We start from the raw sequence: 23,584 nt of genomic DNA, 5'->3' as shown, positions 1-23,584 counted from the left end.
AAGACGATCAAAAAGGCTTAGATGTACTTCCTCATACAGATTTCTATGAACTAATTCTCTCTTTTATTGCAATAAAGGGGGAGGTTTATCAATAAAGACACTGCTTGTTTTTCATACGTATTAGTAGGGTTTCAATAATTGAAACGCGTAGATCAGAGTGCGAGGCGGCTAAAATGGCGGTGTTTTTTTATTAGTACATTCTTAAATTCTGTTTTGGGGGATTTGTCTGTTGTGAGGTGTTGGTAATATGAGCTATTCGGGGGAGATAGGTGGCAAACACTTCACAGCACATGACACCCCCAAGACCGAATTTATGGATATCATTAAAAACACGGCCATTTTAGCCGGCTGACACTGTGATTATTGATGCACAACTATCCGTATAACAAAATAACTATCAATTAGGCTCAATACGAAGGGGAAGGAACGCTTAAGTGCTTTCAAGTATTTTAAACGATTTTAATTATCTTTTCATTAAACTCATTAATGCATATTTTTAATTTTTATTTCATCTCTCGTCTGAGGACGACTTATGGATGTCGAAAACTCTCGCGAAATCGGCAAATTTCTTCTCGCATTCGAACAAAATGTTCGAACACTCGCCTGCCAAAAAGAAAAAAATGGATTGTAAACATCTCATCTTATATTGACTAAATAAAAAAAAATCAAATAAAAGACTTAATACAGTAAATAAACAGAACGAAGGGACAAAAAAGAGAGTAACAGGATAAACGGGCGACGTGGAAAGCGAAATATTATCAGGCCTAGCACGGTAATAAACCTCGCTTTTAACTCTCCGTATATAACCCTAATAAGATGGCATGCGAGCGACATTTGCGCTATGATTTATGAAAATGTCGACGACGGAAGAGTTGCTATGGTAACAAACAACCAATCAGAAAAATCGTCTTTAAAAACGTCAACGTTTAAAATATTCCTATTGTAACTACCAGCCAATCAGACGAAACGTCTCTCATGTTCCTTACTAATTCTGATGACTTTTGTACATCAATATAATCAATGTAATTATTTGTATTTTAATGAACGTAAATTTGAACATTTTTGCTTTAAAATATAGCTGGAAATGTGATCTATGAACTTTAAAATTTGTTTATCATTTGGTCGCAAAATAAGTGAGCGGTGAAGCTTTGAAGCAGTTTTAAATAGGTAGAACTAACACAACCATATATCCAAACGGGCTAGCGTTTGAATAATATATATATATATATATATATATATATATATATATATATATATATTTGAATATATATATATATGAATAATATATATATATATATATATATATGAATAATATATATATATATATATATATATATATATGTATATATATATATATATATATATATATATATATATATATATATATATATATATATATATATATATACAGGATGTCCCAAAAGAGGCTGATGGTTAAAAAAAATCATAACTTTCTTAATAGTTTTATATTTTTCTTTCATTTTTTCAGATCATCTAAAGTAACCCTTCCAAGGTCATCATGAGTCGGTACACTACCGAGGAGCGGATATTTATCGTAGAGTCGTATTTTCGGTTGAATGAGTCAATATCAGAACCTCAAAGAGAATTTCGACGAAACTTCAACACAAGAAATTCCCCCACTTCCAATGCAATAAAAGCTAGGAGCTGTATGTGACCTCCCTAAATCTGGTAGACCCCGTAAGGCAAGAAGTGATGAGAATCGTCAGAGATTAGCAGAGAGTGTGACCGAGGATCCATCCAAATCAGTAAGAAGGATATCAAGTCAAATTAGGGTCTTTCGATTATCTCTTCACAGAATGTTTCATGAAGAGGGCAAATTTCGATATAAAATGCAATTATCGCAAGAGCTTCAGCTAATGACAATGGACAATGCGCTGCAGAGAGCACAAGAGCGTGAAAATGAAAATGGTGGACATTTGAGTAACATAATTTTTCATAACTAAAATTAGACCTTGTGAATAACATATCCTAGATAAAGTTGTGCAAATAAAATTAGAATAAATAGATTATGATATATTACATAAATCACAGAGAGGCTCATCTACCTACATATGAAAATTGGTAAGCATAACTTAAATCTTTAGGAAGTAACTCAAATTTAAAAGCCATCACCTTCTTTGGGGACACACTGTATACACACACACACACACACACGCACGCACGCACATACACACACACATACACACACATATATATATATATATATATATATAGAGAGAGAGAGAGAGAGAGAGATTATATGTGTGTGTTGGTGTGTGTATTAGTCCGTACACTATTGGCCACAAGTTTTTAAATGTGCAATTACATAAGTTTTGCAGATATGTAGCACGTCTTATTAGACCATATATATTCATTCATCTCTCTCCCCGCCCTCTCCCACTCTCTCTCTCTCTCTCTCTATATATATATATATATATATATATATATATATGTATATATACACGATGTTACAAATATGTACTCACACTTTGAATGGCAAGAAACGTTTATTTTTAACAAGTAAAATGGAATAGTTTCAAATAAAGAAGACAAATGTAATTGAAGAATTATGTTAGCAAATGTTCATATTGGTGAGAATTTTTGACCAGACAACGCTGATTATTGTTAAAGTTTAATAACATTTTTACATTTTTTCACAATATGCATATATATATATATATATATATATGCATATATATATATATATATATAACTGTGTGTATATTAATAAATAAATTATGATATATCTTTTTATCTTGTGTGTTCTTTTGTTGAGAATGTAAGCACGTGTTCATATATATATATATATATATATATATATATATATATATATATATATATATAGGGTGAAAGGCGTGGAAGATAATTATTTATAAAAGCGAGAGGAATTAGGTATGGTTTTATTTATGGAAGAATAGCTGATCATCTTTTTTTGTAACAAAATAACAAGATATAAAAGAATGTCTTCAATGAGTACCTGTTGTATACAGCAAACGTACCAAACAACAACAACGTGTAAAAATATAAACTTGCCCATTGATTCCATCAATAAACTATGATTTCATATATACAAATTCAAAGATCACCATGAACTCATCACATTCGACAAAAATACTTTTAACAATGTCTGTTATGATATAAGCCGAAATAACAAAGGAAACGTTTAGGTTTCAAATCTACTTGCATAATCTACACACTGCTTTTGCTATATGAACACACTATGAATAGAATACGTTTTGATTGATAATTTTTTTATTACTAATTAGATAAACAATATATTTTTCAATCGACATTTTCCTTTTCTATTAATTCAATCCATACAAAAAATAAACTTATACTGTTATTAAATGGTGTATGCTCATTTATAGAATTGTGATTTTTCATGTTTGTTACAAGTTTTTTACAAAAACATGTAGTCCAGAATTAAACCTACCGACTATATATATATATATATATATATATATATATATATATATATATATATATATATATATATATATAAATATAATAAAACAAAAATAAGGACTATCCACTTATCAAGTGTTTCCTTTTCAGATTAAATATATTTTGAACTCTTTTTCAAAGTATTTTTAACATGTTTTATTAACTGTTTGCTCGTATATATATATATATATATATATATATATATATATATCCTATATATATATATATATATATATATATATATGATATATATCCTATATACTGCTCTGACTACACATTGAGCATTCTAGTCCGGTTTTTCACCACTGGTAAATATATATGTATATATATATATATATATATACCTATATATATATATATGCATATATATGCATATATATATATATATATATGCATATATGTATATGGAGAGAGATAGGTAGATAGATAGATACATAGATAGATAGAGAGAGAGAGAGAGAGATGTATATTGATGTATGGAAATAAATTAGATTAACAGTTTGGAAAATCTAATTATTTCTAATCTTATAGAATACTGGAAGGAAATATCCATATAAGGCAATCCCTGCTTTAACGTGGATATTACCAGAAACTCTCCGTTTTTATCCACACATCACAAACCTTCATGCATCATGGGTATAAAAATGTTATAAGGATTAACTCTGCATTAGAATACCATTCATTATATCTTTTTCTTTACATTCTACATTCATTCCCTTTATCGATGTCACTTAAAAGCATTTTCCTTTTATATATTTTGTTATTATGTTCTACTTAGCAAAATTATTGCGAACCAATAATAGTATTTTGCTAGAAATTGTCCTCTGAGGAGATTTGCTTACATTGAAAACTTGGGTTAAGGACATTAATTTATACTTTGCATTCTTCGAGTCAAGCATTAAATTTTGAATTTCATTTCAAATTTGATCCTTTTAAATGAAATTTAAATATATAAACTAGAATATATATGATGATGTGCGTACCCGGTATATGTCATATTCCAAGAATCGCTTAAATTAATCCAGTAGTTTTTTCATATAGAAAATAGTGTTTTTATATTTCAGGTTTTACGGATTTTAGTAGTCACTCGTAGCCTTTAAAAGTGTGACATTTATGGCGGTAATTTGAATCGAGTGGGCATTCGGTATTCATCAAAAATGCTGAAAAATAGCGCGTTATACTTCCTCATAAAAATTAGATTTACTTAGTTATAAAAAGCTACAAAATCAATTTACACAATTTTTTTGAATATGACATTTATTATAAGACGAATACCTACATCGCAAAGAGCAAAGGTCTGTCTTTATTTCTGTTTTCTAATTAGGTTTAATTCTGGACTTGCCATATATATATATATATATATATATATATGTATATATATATATATGTATATCTATGTGTATGTATATCTATTAATATATATATGCATATATATATTTATATATATGCATATATATAATATATATATATATTAATATATATACTAATTTATATATATATACATAAATTAATATATATATATATATATATATATATATATATAAGACCAGAAGAAATCAGAAATTTTATTAAAATAGTAATAAAAGTTTTATTGGTACGAATAGTTTAAACGATTTATAACTCTTTTCAGTCTATCCTGAAGACCGGTTAATTTAACAATTTGAAGTAGCATCGACAATGTTAATATAACCGTTGAAACCAAAAATCATAGTTAAAAAAAATAACGCCTAGACAAGGATAAAGGATAAAATATATATATATATATCGGTGAGAAAAACTTGCAAGCAAATAAAAAACAAATATCAATTAATTATCAGAGAAAGTAATAATAACTTGAGTAGTTTTGTTTTTAATCGATGAGGATCTTGAAAATCACCACCGATACGATAATAATGCGATGAAATATGCATGTTTTATTTTCAATGATTGGTTTTTAATTATATTCGACGAGTATTTTACTAATAATCCAACTAACACTACCGAATCATTACCACTTGATATGAACCTCAAATACGAAATATGAATTAGGAAAATGTGTGACGCTAAAATGGGTCACCATAACAATGCTCAAGAAAATGTGTGTGAAATAATGAAGTTCGGAACAATGATAAAAAACTTTTTTGAAAAAGAGAAGATTGCAGCATAAATACATAAAATTATGCATCAATGTTCTTGTAGCAGTTAAATTAATATTAAAAAGAATTCAGACTGGTGGAAATCTCTTTCTACATACGGCACCCCTCTTAACTATAGTTCTATTATTTTCCAGATGAAGGTCAATCGTCATATCAAACATAAACCCAGTACTTTTGCTGGTGGTGTGGAAATAATCCAATGGTTTTCATACAGAGCGTATTATTATAACTTCTAGAAAATCATGTGTTGCTTTGGCTGCATTATTATATGAAGCAGGATTTTTTACTAATAATTCGAAAACTTTGAAACATAATTGAATCATAAGATGGTGTTTATCCGAGAAATATAATTATTTTAATGTTTATGCTCTTCGACTTGCTGTTTCTATCAATTTCTCTAAAACGTACATGATTGCAACGACTGATATGAAAAACATCTTATTTACTCCGACATAATTTAGCGATCATATATATATATATATTTATATATATATATATATATATATATATATATATATATATACATATATATATATATATATATGCATATATATATATATATATATATATATATATATATACAGCATAATCATGTTGACACACCGGTTCCCGGCAGATCACCGAAGTTAAGCACTACAATGGGTAACCAATTTGGGATGTCCAGGTGCTGTATGTAGGAGAACGTCGACACCTACCTGCAAAAAGTTGCAAAAACCTAACGTCGTTATCTCCCCTAACGGAGAAATACATGTGAGTGGGGACCGACCGCTTGTTAATTTCATATTCCCATGTAACTTCCTCCGTCGGAGAAAGCCGGTTAAACCCTGAACCGGGTTGGTGCTGACTGCGTATATATATATATATATATATATATATATATATATATATATATATATATATATATATATATATATATATATATATATATATATATATAAGTATATATATATATATATAAAATGATAATATTTTTTCTTATGTGTATACATTCAGACACTAGTATTTTAGGCTTACGCAATCATCAGTGCAGAAGATAATAATCAACGCAGGTCGAGATTCGAACCCCGTTATTAAAACCACTCCGTTAGCCCAAGAACATTGTTCACTGCTACGACACTAAGAGAACATTGTTAACATTAATCAAACTGATCGTTTAATACAGACGATCTTAGAGTGATCAAGTTAAAGAAAGTAAAGATCTCGCACATTGTATATATATGAATTTTATAGTGACATGAAGAATTTATATATTCAATAAAATGTAATTTATTGAAAGTACATAGACCAATGTTTACTATGGAAACTACATCAGCCAGTTATTGCCTTATGCAACAAGATCATTATATAAAAATTAGCAACATTCAAAACCGAAAGATGTGGAAAAGAATAGTTTATTAATACGTGCCTAAAAGAAAATAACGTTGCCTCCCTCTACCCTTACTCTCTCTTTATATATATATATATATATATATATATATATATATATATATATATATATACATAATGAAAGGTGAGAAATAAACGTTTTATATCTTCAGACCAATAAGAAAAAGTAAGAAAATAAAAAAACATATTTTCTCTGAAGTTTTCCTTATTTTTCTGATGATATATAAAAATGTAACTTTTATTACTCATCATTCATTTAATATATTTGCTTGTCCCTTTTAATAGTGTTCAGCTATTCTTATCTTCATAATTGTTTTTGTTAATAATTTACTGATTGATTGCATAATTATATATATATATATATATTTATGCATATACATATTATATATATATTAACATGATAATTTTTCATGCATCCACATGTAAAATTTTATGTATCGATTTTCAGTAGGTAATTCAACTTTGATTTATATGTAAGAGTTTCGTAATAGGTTGTAAAACGTAATATAGAAATTAATCAAGACAATATTTTAAGCAATATGTATGCAATCGTCACGTAAAATTCATGTAATGAGTTTTATAATTAATTTAATAGTTAGCCATACTAAACAGTCGTGTATATGTAAAACACCCGATTACATAACTTCAATGCATCCTAACCTGAGGATTGCCTATGAGGATGAAACTGGAAGTAGCAATGTACTTTGATTGCTGTATATGTTTTAAAATCTTTACACACAAACACACACACACACATATATATGTGTGTGTGTTTGTGTGCATGTGTGTTAATAAATAAAATACCAAAAACTAACTATTTTTTGTAAATATATTAATACTCTTAAAAACTAGCCATTTTATTACTATAGCAAAAAACATACTCCAGATCCAATTTCCTTAAAGGTACATATGTTGAAAGCTGTTATTGGTGCCATTATTAGCATTATTGTTAGCATTGTTTATATGTAAACACAGCTGCTAGAAAAAATGGCCGCTGAGTTCGTATAATGTGTTCAACAAATCTTGTGAGGTATATGTATATGATACTAATTTATTACGAACTCAAAAAAAAAACAATATTTAACTTGTAAAGTAAGATTTTATTTTTTTTATTTTAACTTGTAAAGTAAGATTTGGATTAAAGTAGGAACTGTTTTCTTGGGTTCTGAAATCTCTGAAATTTCTGAAAACAATTCATACCTGGAGTCTTATTCTTACATTATTCGTAATTCTAGATGGTTGGGGAGGGAAATGTTCGAAGATGGATTTCGCTCTTCATTACGACATTAAAAATTCTTTTAAGCGAAGCAGACTTTACGAACAATTATCGTTACAATTTATATGGGAAATAAGGATTTCTTTTTGTTTCAATTTTTACATAAAACTCGAACTCGGCGGCTATTTTCTTCCTAGGCCGCTGTGTCCACACGTTATCGATATCCCGTATATCTTTGTGTTAAAATATAAATATATAAATCGGAAAAGAGGAAGGCGGACAGATACAAAGGCATAGAAACTATATGATACATATTGAACATTAATAAAAAGGGACGCAACTTATCATAGATGAATAAAGTACTACATTTTAAGGATAATGAAACCTACAGCGAAAGTAATATTGTAAATCTAAATACACATGCAACAGATTTCTTAAGGACACGACTTTGTAAAATGTTTACTTTGTATGTCCGATCAGGATTTACTATTAATAATTGTTGACAGGTAGATAAAAGGAAACCGAAAACATACACAACGGAAATTAATTTGACTGCAATCATAATAAATAAACATCCATACGTCCAGTCTAATGTATTACTAAATCTCTATCACTAAGGCAAGCAACAATGAATAAAAACGACTACTTCATTTTATTACGTATGTTATCAAAATAAAAAATAGGTACTTATGCTGTGAAGGTACCTTGCTGAAATAATATTGATATTATTTAGAAACACTTTCTTAACATGTGGAGGTGTTTTATAATTATTCTGTATATTTACTTGATATTTGATTAACAAAAATACAGTAAAACTTGAATTTAACTTGAAAATACTATGAATATATTTCAGAGTATCTTCTCTGCGCAAGTACCAGTTAATATTTTAGTGTATTTGAATGTTATATATATATATATATATATATATATATATATATATATATATATATATATATATATATATATATGAGGATGTGTGCAAAGAAACTTCCCAACCTATATACTCAACGAGTTTTTAATTTACAAACTTTAATTTTTTGTATATAGGGTATTTAGACATGTGGAAAACGTTTTAATAAGTTTTGATCCGGGAAAACAATATGAGAAGAAGTCAAAATTAAAAAAATTGGTACGTCAGGGGGATCGGATTTTTATCTGTTTTCAACTGCTTTACTTATGTTTAGTATAAATTGGTTTGAAAACACGTTTGATTTATCATGTCAAGCTAGCCTAATTGTTATCGTACTTGACTTGCTGTCTTTAGTTTTGCTGTTTCGATCTCAGCTCTAATATTGTTTTTACTTACAAGAAGGTAACTGTTTAAAAAACATAATATTATAATGCACATGTCTCAGTACCTTTCCTTTTCGTTTACTTCATTGGCTTTAAAGGATTTTATTACTACGTTTAATACCTACGTTATTTTTATAATAAAAAAATTCTGCATTAATTTAAATATAATATTTATGCGTATTTTACGATCAGGCAACGTATAGGCGCCTTTCTAGTATGTGTACACACACACACACACACACACACACACACACACACATATATATATATATATATATATATATATATATATATATATATATATATATATGTGTATGTATGTATGCATGTGTACGTGTTTGTGCGTGCGTGTATATATATATATATTTATATATAAGTGGATAATAATATTTTTAAAACATATACATACATATATATATATATATAATATATATATTCTGTTTGTGTAGTTATATCTTAGATTATATCGAGAAATATGATGATGTGAAGTGAGTTCCTCTAATAAGTTTCCAACCTTTGAACAAATCACATGACACCCATTTAAATCTGTAAGTTTCCCTTTTCGTTCCTTCAAAATATATACACGTGGCTCACGTCGTCCAATCACTTTCAAAATTAAAACCAAATTATGAGAAAATACAGTTCTTTAAAACATTTCCCGCATAAACATGATCTCTTGTTTTTTTTGTTTGTTTGCGGTTACCTAAATTATTGACAATTTTTTTTTTGATTTATGAGCACAAATTAAATTCAAATAATTTACTGAAGATGTGTCGTGTTCATAATTACTTGAAATACAAAAAACACATACTTCTACCAATAAGTTTTAAACAGTGTGCTTTTAGTATGTAAAAAAAACACGTTTTAAAGAGAGTATTCACCCGTTCAGGACATGAAATAATCATTATCATCATCTAGCCGTAGTTAGATTTATCATTCGCCGATATATATATATATATATATATATATATATATATATATATATATTATCTGATGCTGTATATACAAGCGTAACAAAAATCTATAACTTTTTGTTCACACGGTTTTCAACTATTGTCATATATTTTTACTGACAATTCAGCATAACTGTCTATGAAATTACGTAACAGACATACTTATACTTAATTAAATAAATACAATTCACAATTATGCATTTAACATATATTAGCACACGAATGTATATATATATATATGTATATATGTATATTTAAACACACATATATATATTAATATATGTATATATATATATATATATATATATATTATAAGATTAAGTTTATTTGATGTCAAATCTTGCGTTGCAGACTCGCTTTTTTCTTCATATATATATATATATATATATATATATATATATATATATACATATATATGCGTACATATAAATATATATATATATATACAAATGTATGTGTACATATATAGGTCAGTTTCAGTGTCATTCATGTATACATATTCTATAACATATATCTTTTATAGTTATAATGTATAACTAATGGAAGATACACGCATAATCTCCTTTGGGTTCATTTCCTGGCCATATACACAAGTATGTTTTCTTTATTTGTAAGTGTGTTCTGATGTATGTATGTATATATGTATGTATGTATGTTCATATATTCGTATTCCGCATTCAACAAATGACGCATAAGCGCTTACTAGTTATTCTTTTTTTGGCAATATAAACATGCACTGCCATACATATTTATATATATTCATATATATATGTGTGGGTGTGTTTGTGTCTGTGTCTGTGTGGGGGTGTATACTGTATGACTAAAACCAAGTATTTACACATCTGAAACTAACAGGTTTCATTGTTGTAGCGTATAAATCAATTTCATCTTTATTTAATATTTAATAAAAGAGTCTCGCGTTACTGATCATTTCTTATTTTGGTTCGTTTTTAGAACAACAAATGAGATGTTGTGTTTCCATTTTTTAGATGACTTTTTTATATATAAGCTTCTCCTCGATTATTTATACATTGTATTGTTCCTATCTGATCAATATTTTGGTTGAGGAATATATTATTTCATTTTAGTTCTTGCCGTTATCGTTTCGCTTTCTCTGACATCATCTACACCGCGTCTGACTTTTTGGTCGACATGCTCCCTCGGGTCTGTGTCCGTTCGTAGTCATAGGTGTTGAGGGTAGGCGATGAACAACAGAGAAGCTTCCGGAAGCTTTTGCGGAAGTTGTCCGAGAGAAATGCGTAAAGAATCGGATTTATGCAGGAATTTGTGTAGGCTAAGCAATTGGCGACCATGTGAACCCAGAAAGAGAAGGCGTCGGTCGGGTACTCTCCTGTCGTCATGATCATGAAGATGATTTGGATTGGTAGCCAACAGATGGCGAAAAGGATGATCACAATGATAATCATACGTGTCACTCTCTTCTTTGAGCGGATGCTCTCCGCAGATTGGTTGCCAGGAACCATACCAAAAAGCAGCCGCTTGAGCATAAAGCCGTATAAAATACAGACTAAAGACAGTGGCACCACATAGCCGAACACAAAGAAACTGACGTAGAAAACAACGGTAATTTGGCTGTCTGTCAAAGCTTTTACGTTAATGCACCGATTGCGTTCCTCCCCTAAATAAATATAACTCTTGGTGTCGAATTGTAAATATATCGGTATGTTGGTTAACAGAATTATAAACCAAGTTAATGAAACCACAATGCAACAGTTCCTTTCGGTTCGAATAGAAATCGACCTTATCGGGTGCACGACAGCCAAATATCGATCCAGAGACATGAGCGCTAGTGTATATACGCTAGCGTAGGCACACACGTAAGTCAAGTATTGAACAATCTTACACCAGATCTTTCCGAATGGCCATCGGGGTAGTGCGTGAGCGGCCGCAGTGAATGGGACGCAGAATACTATAAAGAAAAGATCAGCTAGGGCCAGGCTAAGTATAAGGATATTTGTCGTGTTCACCATTCGTTTATTGGAAATGATGACTATTATCACCAGCATGTTGCCGATGAAGCCAATCACCACGATGATCGCAAATACGATCGGTACGATAATGGCTACAAGACGCTCAGAGAATTCGTCCCTACTTATAGCTCCGTTGCCGTAACCGGTGCTCGGTGTGGTGTTAGTTAAACTGCCATTCTTGTAGAAATCAGACCCCAACATATCCTCGCTGCTGTCTGACAATTGAACACCAAAAGTGGAGTCTTCATAAATGTCCATGGTGTGCTCTTGGTGGTGATTTGTTTACGCCAGGGATTTATGACGGAATCTGATAGAACCAATCAACGTTGACGGAATCTGAAATGAAAAGAAAAAGAACAATTATTGAATCAGAATCTCGGTAATAAAACTCTAAAACAACTGTATATACATTATTTGGCACTCTTTACTTATATATTTTTTATAGTTACATAGTTTACATTTTTTGGATATTAGGTTTGGAGGAGTTTTCTTATGTGGGGAACCATTATTTTTTTTTAGGGTTAGTTAGGGGTTTCGTTTTGGCTGATGAGATGAGCCGATTTCAGATATAATCTTAGGGAAAATAATTTATCCTTGAATGTAAGAAAACGAGACACATGGTACACGATAAACAAAAGAGAATAATGCGTTCAGAAATCATACATTTAATGAAGAAATATTTTATATGTTTACACATTTTAGTTCACAGCAGAAGGTAAAACAGAATGTTCGTGAATATTTTAGAGACTTTGTAAACAAAGGGTTTTCATTAGTTGAGATAACCAAGAAGTTAGAGTTGGTATTGCAGCGGTCAGAAAATCAAAATCAAAATCAAAACTTCTTCGATCATTTAAATAAACTATATTTTATTAAGACCTGTTCTTTGTTCATCATATTAGTAAAGAAGTTCAATGAGAAAGGGTGGGAAAATTTCAATTGATGAGTTGGGTAATAGTTAGCAGATAGACGGAGGAAATTGAACCAGTCTGTGTGTATGCGCGTGTGTTTTAAGTGTGAGTATGCGTGAGTTAGCATGCTAGCAGGTTCGAAGCCTAACCGAAAGGCGGCGAAGACGTCGGTTCGTGGATTTCGGTTCAATTGGTTTATTGAAAGAAAGTGCTGGCTCTTTAAGAAATCGAAGATGTTCCCAAAAAGACAATTGAAAGTAAATTCAGGAAGTTCTCTGTTCTAAAATATAATTATTGGTTTCTATTTAGGAAAGTGTATGCGTAAACGATGTGCTCACAAGCGAGTTTACGTATTTCATTTCAGACACCTAGGTGTAAACATCGGTCGCTACAAGACCATTCAAATTATTCTACTTCATTTAGAAAATTTTAGGTGAGAGTTGCACTGTGTAACCATGTTCTAATGTAAAAAATACAATTGAAAAGTGGAAAAGGTTCAACTCCATGAGTTTTGAAGCAATATAAGGACACTAGTGTTTATCCTCTGAATATAATAATAACGAAATAATATGATCCGTTCGTGTTCGCATTACACATGAAATTACGCCCCGTATGCCAAAAGTCATGACAAACTTGTATGTAAATAATGTTGAAAATTACACTCAGGTGGGATATTTACGCTAAAAATGAGGTTACAAGTACGTCGAAAACCTGTCATACGTGGTGCTATTAAGAATCGAGTTTATTTGACCACATATGGAGGGAAAATAGAAAACATCCAACTTACTAGGTCGAAGTAAGCATTATAAACAGAGAACAACGGTGGAGGGTAAGGCAACACAAAGAAACAGCGATTATGTTTCGTGACGGCCACGTGTTAAGCAGATTTAGTATAGAATTTAATACAATATGGGAATTATTAATTATAATAATAGATAGATTAAAATTTTAAAAATGAATGCATATATATATAAATGTATGCATATATATATATATATATATATATATATATATATATATGTATATGTATACATGTATATATATATATATATCTAAAGCGGAAAAATAATTCATTTAAACCCTTGATGTGTTTCGCCATCAGGGGCCAACGATGACATTTTCAAACTTTAAAAAAAAAATATGGGGGAGTCATTAAAATTAATAATGAACAATGGGAAGGATTAATTTACAATTAAAATAAAATATATGTACAGGGGAAAGGATAAAATAAAATGAATTAACGTGTGTGTATATTGATGTATATATATATATATATATATATATATATAATGAATATTATTAAAAATATATATATATATTAAACTATCACGAATGGGGAATGATAATCTATGTATAGATGTACGGGGAGAAAAAAAAGGAGAAAAAAGGGAATGGAAAACTTCCGCTATTTGTAAATTTTGTACCACAAACAAACTCTTTTAATAAATAAATATATATATATATATATATATATATATATATATATATATATAACATCTGGTCTTGCTGCAGAGAAGACTAAAACTTTCTGCTGCTTCCAAATGATCTGAAATAACATCAAGGGGAGACTTGATTCCACATATTTCTCATATGTTACATCTTCCCTCTTTGATTTTCATACGCAAAGTAAATTTCACAGTGTAAAAGGATTATTTGATACTGGAGATATTCATAAGTGTATCCTATTTCCAAAAAGGGCATATATAACATATGAGAAGTATTTGGAAACCCTAGTAGCAAGTTTTAGTCCCCCTCCGTCAAGACCAGAGGTTTGAGGAAATATCAGATATTTTGTAATTCATATGCAAAACAAGGAAAACAAGTGATTACGATTGAAATGTTGGTAGAAGTGCAGTTTGTTTTCACCCAAAAAAAATCTTTAAACTTAACACATTTATAGGTTTTCGAGGATGTTGAAAACGAATATAACGTTTAAAATCCCAGTAGTTATCAAGATATAAAAACCGAGTAGTTTCCAAGATATGAAAAAAATCATAGTTTTAAAAAGTGAAGGATCGCTTTTTTATGTTAATTTAACGTAAAATGAGCACCCACTTGATAGCCTCTATTATTTTAAGGGGTGGTGTTCATTTAGTAACTGTAGGCTGGTAGACCAAAAGAAAACCTTCTTTAATAAACTTGTTTTCTATAGGTTTTCGAATTTGCTAAAAACGAATATTGCATTTAACTTTTTCGCAAATATATTTTTCCGGGTATTAAGCAATATAATTCTATATGTTATAAGTGGTGGAAATTAGAATACGCACAAGCGCGCGCATATTTTCCTGGTTTTGCATAATATCCAGAAAAATACTGCTTTGCTGAAAATTTAAATGAAGTATTCGTTTTCAGCACATTCTTAAACCTGTAACACACAAGTTTTTAAAGTAGATCTTTGTTGGTCTATCGTGCCAGAATAAACTAAAAGAATAACCTACTCCCCAAAAACGTTGCTATTTTACGTTAAATTAATACAGAAAGTGTTCCCTGACTTTTTAAACAATAATGTGCGACCTAAAGGACAAATATCAGCCTTCTACACAATTCAAGTCATTAGCTTTCCAACGAGCCATGTCTTATTACATTCTGATCAATAGTCGGCGAGATTTCGATTTTATAATATTGTCAAAAAAGGTGGTATATATATAGGCATATCTATACTCGTAACCAAATTGTGTATTGAAATGCTCATATATTTAGTTCTATGGGACGAAACTACATCACAATTTACAGGCTTTTTGAAGATTATAATACTATTCTATGGTGAAAATTTTATTACAATTGGTGAAAAAGAATTTACATTTTCAACCCAATAGAATATACCCAAATTTGCCTACATTTGTATATATAGTGTCATGGCAAGTTAGCTTTAGTTTTGTAGCTTTGGAATAACTATTGCTTCGGGTTATTTTATGGCTTGGTTGTCTCCCATATATATATATATATATATATATATAGAGAGAGAGAGAGAGAGAGAGAGAGAGAGAGAGAGAGAGAGAGACAGAGAGAGAGAGAGAGAGAGAGAGATTACTTTAAATATTTCTTTGGTTTTTGGCAGTGTACGCCAGACATAAATTTACACCAAATGGGAGGTAGGGGTGATTAGCAACGAAACGTTGAAAACATCAAATGCATAAGAAATGAAAGAGGACAATCGAACTTTATTAAAAAAATAAAAAGTTCATTCGACGTTTCCGGGATTGAATAAGTAACAACAAATATCCAACTCTCATACGTTTATTGTCATCGAAATCGATGAAATCAATTATTTTTTCGAATCGAATTGATTGATTGCCTGCTTTAGTTTGGGACCCGCTACCATAGTGTCATGGGAGGAAGCTCCACGTGCTCCCACAGTAACTGTGTCCATAATACATTTTAGTTTACATTACACTGTAGAGCATATATTGTTGATTTTAAACAATTATCTGTACATAATGGCGTCATTAAAAATTAAAAAATAATGCATTATGGTGCATTTGTGCTCTAAACGGAAACATTCATTTCAAACGGGCTTCAATCTTATCAAAGAATCAACTGTTTATTTTATAAAATTAGTTTACGTAATCAAAGTTAAACCTACAATAATCAAGTATCACGATTAAAGTGTGCTCTAAAAATAAACATTCATTTCAGATCGCCCCTGCTTTATAAATGAATGTACAGTTGGTTTTATAGGCTGTGTCTTTCTGATTGTGCAGTGATAAATTTCTCAAATGCAGTTGTGTTGTCCGGTTGTATAAAAGTGTTAACTTTGGTCAAAATTGATCTATCTTCTTCAATCGGATATTGTTCGATTCTCGATAGACATTACTTTTGAACGCATTATGATAAAACGCATACGTAAGAACACCCCGAGGCACATCACGTACCATTCGGGTGAATTTTTTAAACAATCGGTCAAGCCATTTCAGAGTCCATAGGAAACAAACTCACACACATATACACGCACACGACGGTAAAGATATGAGAAACATAAAGCAAACGTTCTCACCTGAAAATGTAAAAATAATAAAGAAACGTGTATAAATCGGAATAGCAGAAAGGAACAAAGTAAAAAACATTATGGAATTAAATTTGCATTAAACGTTTCCGTTTTTTTTTTTTGTGCCGGTATTTATCGACAGGTCAATTGTTATACGACAGAGAGGATAAATATTTACATTGTTATGTATTATAGAAAATATAATTATTAGTGCTTTAGTTCTGGTTGAATTAAAATTGAATATTAAAATTATGGGGGTACTGCTCTAGCTTTTGAACCGATGCTGATTTACGTAAAGAGTCAAAAGAGAGAGACTAACAAAAACTAACAAAAACGATCCACCGAAAATTCAGGAAACAACTTTTTAAGCATAGAAAAAATGACCATATGTGATACATACAAAAAGTAACATGTTTATTTTTCACGATGAAATTTGAAGAAACAACTTCAATATGTTTTTTTAGTTTTTTCTCGAGGATTTTGTTAAATTTAATCATTTTCACATGTACGAGTAAACTTAAGATTTTGATGAGTTCACATTTTCGACAAGTATTTGAAGACGGGTGGTGCTATGACTTCTTTCGTAGCAAAATTCGATCTGCTCTTCTAGAAAATTAATATACCGTCTTAACGCTATTTAATGAAGCATCTATTTAATAACTTGTTTTAGGTTTCCGTCAGTATACCAGGAAATTCGAAACGTGCTTCGGTATCAAAATATTTACATGAACAGAAATATAAAAATCCTGAGCAGTACCAAAAAGGGAATAAAAGACCAGAGATTACAGAGTATGTCATAATTGTTCTAATGTTTTAAAAATATATGCATTCAAATATGATGTCGTCTCGATTATTGTTTATATATATATATATATATATACTAGCAAAAGTACCCGTCGTTGACTGGGTTCAAAAACAGCTTACAGAAAATGGACTTTGATTTATGAAAGTATGAAAGGTTATGAAAATGAAGGGTTGTAAAGAGATAGCTTCGAATTTGGGGGTATCAAAACCAAAGCAAAATATGATGAAAGTAAAAATAAAATAGATAAACCCCATAATGTATTATACCATACCTGTTCACACTGAAACACTTATCACAATATTCTGTGGATCTATATTAAAAAACCTTGTTAAACTTTATGACATATTTCCATTCTATGGAGGTCAGATGCGAACGAACACCCCATAATTTTATTATATCATATTTCTTCAAACTGAAACATAATTATCAAAATATACTTACGCAGATAGATATGAAAAGTCTTTATTAGGGTTTGCGCCTATTTCCATCCTATAGAGGCCAGGCGCGAACGCAGACGCCACAATTTTATCATACCATCCCTATTTAAGTTAAAACATACTTATCAAAATATTATTATGTACAACTATATCAAAAACACTTGTAAACTTTTTTTTTTAATTATTTTCATACTTTGTGGACCAGGCGCGAACGCAGACCCCACAATTTTAATGAACCACCGTTCTACCAGATCAAACATTCCCATTCCTGTGTCTCAATACATCTTCTATCATTATATGTAATCAGCTTTTTTAGAATAGTCAACCATATAGGAGCCTATTCGTGACCAAACACACACACACACACATTCAGCTTTATATATATATATATATATATATATATTGGAAACAATATTAGTAACGCCCAGGTTGGTCAATTAGGTTGGCATGAAAGTTCATGTAGAATTTTTAATATTGATTTAAAAACGATGTCTTTTCAAATAAGTTTCTTTACTTTATATATCATTTTAAAGAGCGTTTTTCGCTCTATCTAATCGGTTTAGTTACAATCGTTTTAAAACAAGTAATTAACATGAAAAACACAGCCAATTCGCACAATTTTCTTATTTCAATTCAAGCTAGGCCGAAAAGCTGCCCCAACAGCTCACAATATCAACGAAGGGTTTTGCCCAGGAGCCACTACTGAACACACATCACAATTATGGTTTGGGAAATATCGTGCCGGCTGCGCGAGTCTTAAAAATGATGAGTGTAGTGGTCGACTACCGAATGTTGGCAACGATCAGTTAAGTACCTTAGTAGAAGCCAGTCCACGCAAAACTGTTGGAAAACTTTCTCCTGAATTAGATTTTACGCATACGATTATTTACAACTACTTGAGAGGGCTTGGAAAGACAGAAAAACTTGATAAACTGGGCCCTCACCTATTGAACAACAGCCGAAAGAAATGCCGTTATGAAGCGTCATCTCCCCTTCTTTTACGCAACAAGGACAACTCGTTTCTCGACTGGGGTGTGGCTTGCGATGAAAAGTGAGTGCTTTACGACAACCAGCGACGCTCAGCACAAATGTTTGACACCGACAAAGCTCCACGAGACTTGCCAAACTAGAGTTGCACCAAAAGAGCTCATGCTGACTGTTTGGTGGTATGCGACCCATTACCGTTTTTTTTTTGTTTTTTTTTTTTTGCAAGCGACAATATCATGATGATAAAGTACTGTGTACAAATGGCTGAAATGCATCATAAACTTCGATAACAACACCTAATATTAGTCAACAGAAAGGCCCAATTCTCCTCCACAACGATGCCCGACCGTTGCCAAACCGACTCTACAGAAGTTGAACGAATTGGGCTACGACACCCTATCCTATCTGCCATACTCTCCAGAACTCTCACCTACCGACTACCTACTTTTCAACTTTCTGCGTGAAAAATGCTTAAAAAACCAAAGCCATATTAAAATCGCATTCAGCTACTTTATCGCCACCAGAACGCAAGTTTTTACCTTTCTATCATAAATATACTTGTTTTGCATTAGAAAAGTATGTTGCTTTTGATGGTGCTTATTTTAATAAAATAAATTTTAGTCTGAGTCTGAGGAACAAAACAAATTGTCTCGATCGTAACGAATTTCTCTTCCACTGACAACAGGAAATTGAAGTACAGCATGAGAAGAACAGATATTACACTTTAATTTTGGCTGTAATTGGTGTAAAGTATTTCTTTACGTTTACCCAAATATGCTCTTATACGTTTAACAACATGATTTTTAGATATGTATATATGCTTATCGGCATGGCGCAGATGGAAACGGCAAAATGATGGAGGGCTATATGCTCTAATTTAGTTGTAGCTGATTGCACCAAGGTCATATTACAATAACTTTTTAAAGAATTACTATATCATGTAGAATGTAATAATCAATGGAAAATAAGTTCCGTAATAATAAATATGAAATCTGTACAAATAAAACATCGTATATTAGTATATTTTACTACCGTATAAAACTGGGCGGCATGCTAGTATATATATATATATATATATATATATATATATATATATATATATATATATATATATATGTGTGTGTGTGTGTGTGTTCGCATGCCGCATAGTGTTATGCGTCTGTAAAATATTTTTAAATATATATATATATATATATACATATATATATATATATATGTATGTATATATGCTGTTTTGGTAACGTATGCGTTTTCAGTTATATTTTACTCTATGTGTATATCAATTCTTTTTTGTTTAGAAGTTCGATGTATGTTAAAAATAGAAATAGATCATTCATTAAAGAGTAACAGTATAGTTACATTCTAAGATACAAGTATTTATTTTTCATTAAAGAATAAAAGTATAGTTACATTCTAAGATACAAGTATTTATTTTTTATTAAAAAATAAAAGTATTGTTACATTCTAAGATACAAGTATTTACTTTTCATTAAAAAATAACAGTATAGTTTAATTCCAAGATACAAGTATTTATTTTTTATGCAAAACTGCTCCTCTAGGATTTTTAACTTCTGTTACATTTTTTACAGATTATTTTCGTTTTGCAGAAACAAACGGTTATTGTTTTGTCAATACCGTTTCTTTTCGTGCATATACTCTACTGAAAAATTAGAAATTCCTTGCTAGATAGAAAAAATGCATGGCAATATAATGCTGCAAGAAGCTAAAAGTTCATAGAAACTCAATGTTGTGTGTTTGTTCCGGTAGCCATCTTTGCTCATATTGTCAAAGCAACAAGGAGACTCGCTCTCATATATATGAGGGTATGTATAAGTAATGGGTATTCGAACATTTTCTATCATCCCCATTGGCTGTTGCATACTGCCTATTCACTCGAAACAGTAAAGTTGCATATATTATGACTATTGTACTGTTATGGGTTAATTTAAAATTAAAGAGAATTTTCTGAAACCAATAAACAAGGCTAGTTTTTCAAGGTGCGTCTTGTAATAATTTGGTTGCATTTTAATATTCTTCAGTTGAAGGCACATATGTATGAAACAAAAAAGCGTTCATAATACAAATATGATTTCGTATAATACAAGGATATTTCAAAAAGTAAAGCTATCTTATTTTAACTAGAATGGTTGAAGATCTACGAAGACAGAATCGGTACAATCAAAACAAGCAAGCTTTTGTGCTCTAGAATTTATTATTTACATAGTTATCACCATTGCTAATGCACTTTAGCCAGCGATGAACGATGGCAGCGCATGGGCGTCTAAAGCTCGCCTTTTTATATGAAGGTTTTTCCAAAATGAAAACATCTTATATTTTGAACTCAAACATTTTCTTTGGATGATCGATATCTTACTATTATAAAAATATAATGAATTTTATTTAAAACATAACTACCGGACATTTTTCTCCAACATGATTTTAGGATTCAATGTAATTATTACATTCAAAATGGATATTTTCTAAACCGACATTAGTAAAATATTTTTAATTTTTAAACCTTATTTAAATAAACTTAATAATAAGGCTTAATAGTAATAGGGGTGTACACTAAAAAAGAGATCTGCTTGTATTCCAAGTAATCGTCGTGAAGACGAGTATGAGAATAGATTCTGCTACGACTGATTTTTCCAACAACCTAAGGTTATTAATCTTAAACCAAACTAATGATTATCGTTGGGTCACAGGAGCGCTTGAGAGCCTTTCTATCGCCAGTATTTAAACGTACGGCTGCAGGCGTCTTTTGACTTGGCAACCAAAAAAGAATACTGATTAAACATCATGATTTCTCAATATAGATTTAAGTTTGCAACTTGAAATAAAATGACTTGGTATAAGTAAAACAATGCAAATGATTACTTTAACTTTTAAATTTAAATCCAATTTTTGCATTTTGTCACGTGTTGAATTATGCATTTATTAAACGCATACGAAGACTAATATTTTTTGGAGGAAAGTGCATTTAAATAATGTTTACGTGATTATCCACACGAATGAACTTCCAAAAGTAATGCTTCCTATTTTTCGCTCGAATTGATCAGAAAGCAATGCAAATTGCATTTTGATGACCTGAAAAATTACTTTTTCTGTTGTATATATTAACTTGCACAAGAAGCAAAGATATCTTATTGAATTTCTGAAAAAATTGCCGTGAAGATGGCGCTTTGCATGTAGACAAAGAGATTCTCGAGCACATAATGTCGCCCATTTCAATGATGCCACTCGCGTTATTGTTGATTCTCAAGTTCACTAACGACAGTAATCGATGTGCCCATACAAAATCAATAACCTTTCTTGATTTTAAGAAAGTAATAAATGTCGTCCAAATTTAGTTTATTTACGTCTATCTTTTGGATAAATATTCCATTAAGCAAACGTCAATTTTAGATCATCTTCCATTTTTGCTAGTATAACATGACAATGAAAATGAAAAGTACTTCCACCGCATTAAAGTGCACTTATGCCGAAATATTTGCTGATAATATTTTTTAGTGACGTTTTACCTTAAACAAAGCATATGGCTACTTATTCGTGAGGGGCATCTATTTGAGACAACATTTGCAGGGATTCTATTTATGGAGTAAAGCAGCGAGATGTCTGTACACATTACACTTGAATTTCTGCATGCCAGTACAATCAGGGAAACAGAGTCCCAGTAGGGAATTCCAAAGTGCAGCAGTTTGAGAGAAAACTTATTAAAATGCTTTATGGCATCTAGGGATCTCTACAGGGTAAGGGTTGGATTTTAATATTAGTCTACTGACGTTTTACTGTGATTTTTATACTTTTCACTTTTCTAATATGTCCATATAACAAGTAAATTTATATGCATTGCATAGTATTTTCTTCTTATATCCCCCCGATTCTAATATATATTCCGTTTATCTACAATAATGCGATGTGTGCACTGTTTTATATTCTATTTAAAACACGTAAAGTCTAGCGTGTGTGGAGTGTGACACGAGTGTATTAGTTATAGTTTGTCTTCCAATCTTCCTATACATATTCATTATAATAGGTGTTAAA

General features: G+C 30.5%; 1 protein-coding gene across 2 annotated transcripts in view; it reads right to left on the bottom strand.

Annotated features, from left to right (window-relative positions):
• Positions 1–11,139: 11,139 nt before the first annotated feature.
• Positions 11,140–23,584, bottom strand: part of LOC145284942 (allatostatin-A receptor-like) — a 514,882-nt gene continuing 502,437 nt past the window's right edge. For both annotated transcript variants that reach the window (XM_080134040.1, XM_080134039.1), the window contains exon 3: positions 11,140–12,754. In XM_080134040.1, coding sequence (XP_079990166.1) covers positions 11,552–12,676 — 1,125 coding nt within the window. In that variant the 5' untranslated portion in view covers positions 12,677–12,754 and the 3' untranslated portion in view covers positions 11,140–11,551. The remainder of the gene's footprint in view (positions 12,755–23,584) is intronic.

The sequence above is a fragment of the Euprymna scolopes genome, chromosome 9 (genome assembly GCF_053919585.1).
Source record: "Euprymna scolopes isolate OS-2025 chromosome 9, ASM5391958v1, whole genome shotgun sequence".
Taxonomy (NCBI): Eukaryota; Metazoa; Mollusca; class Cephalopoda; order Sepiida; family Sepiolidae; genus Euprymna; species Euprymna scolopes.
Note: the sequence above shows the minus strand (reverse complement) of the source record. Positions and strands in the feature narration are given on the sequence as shown.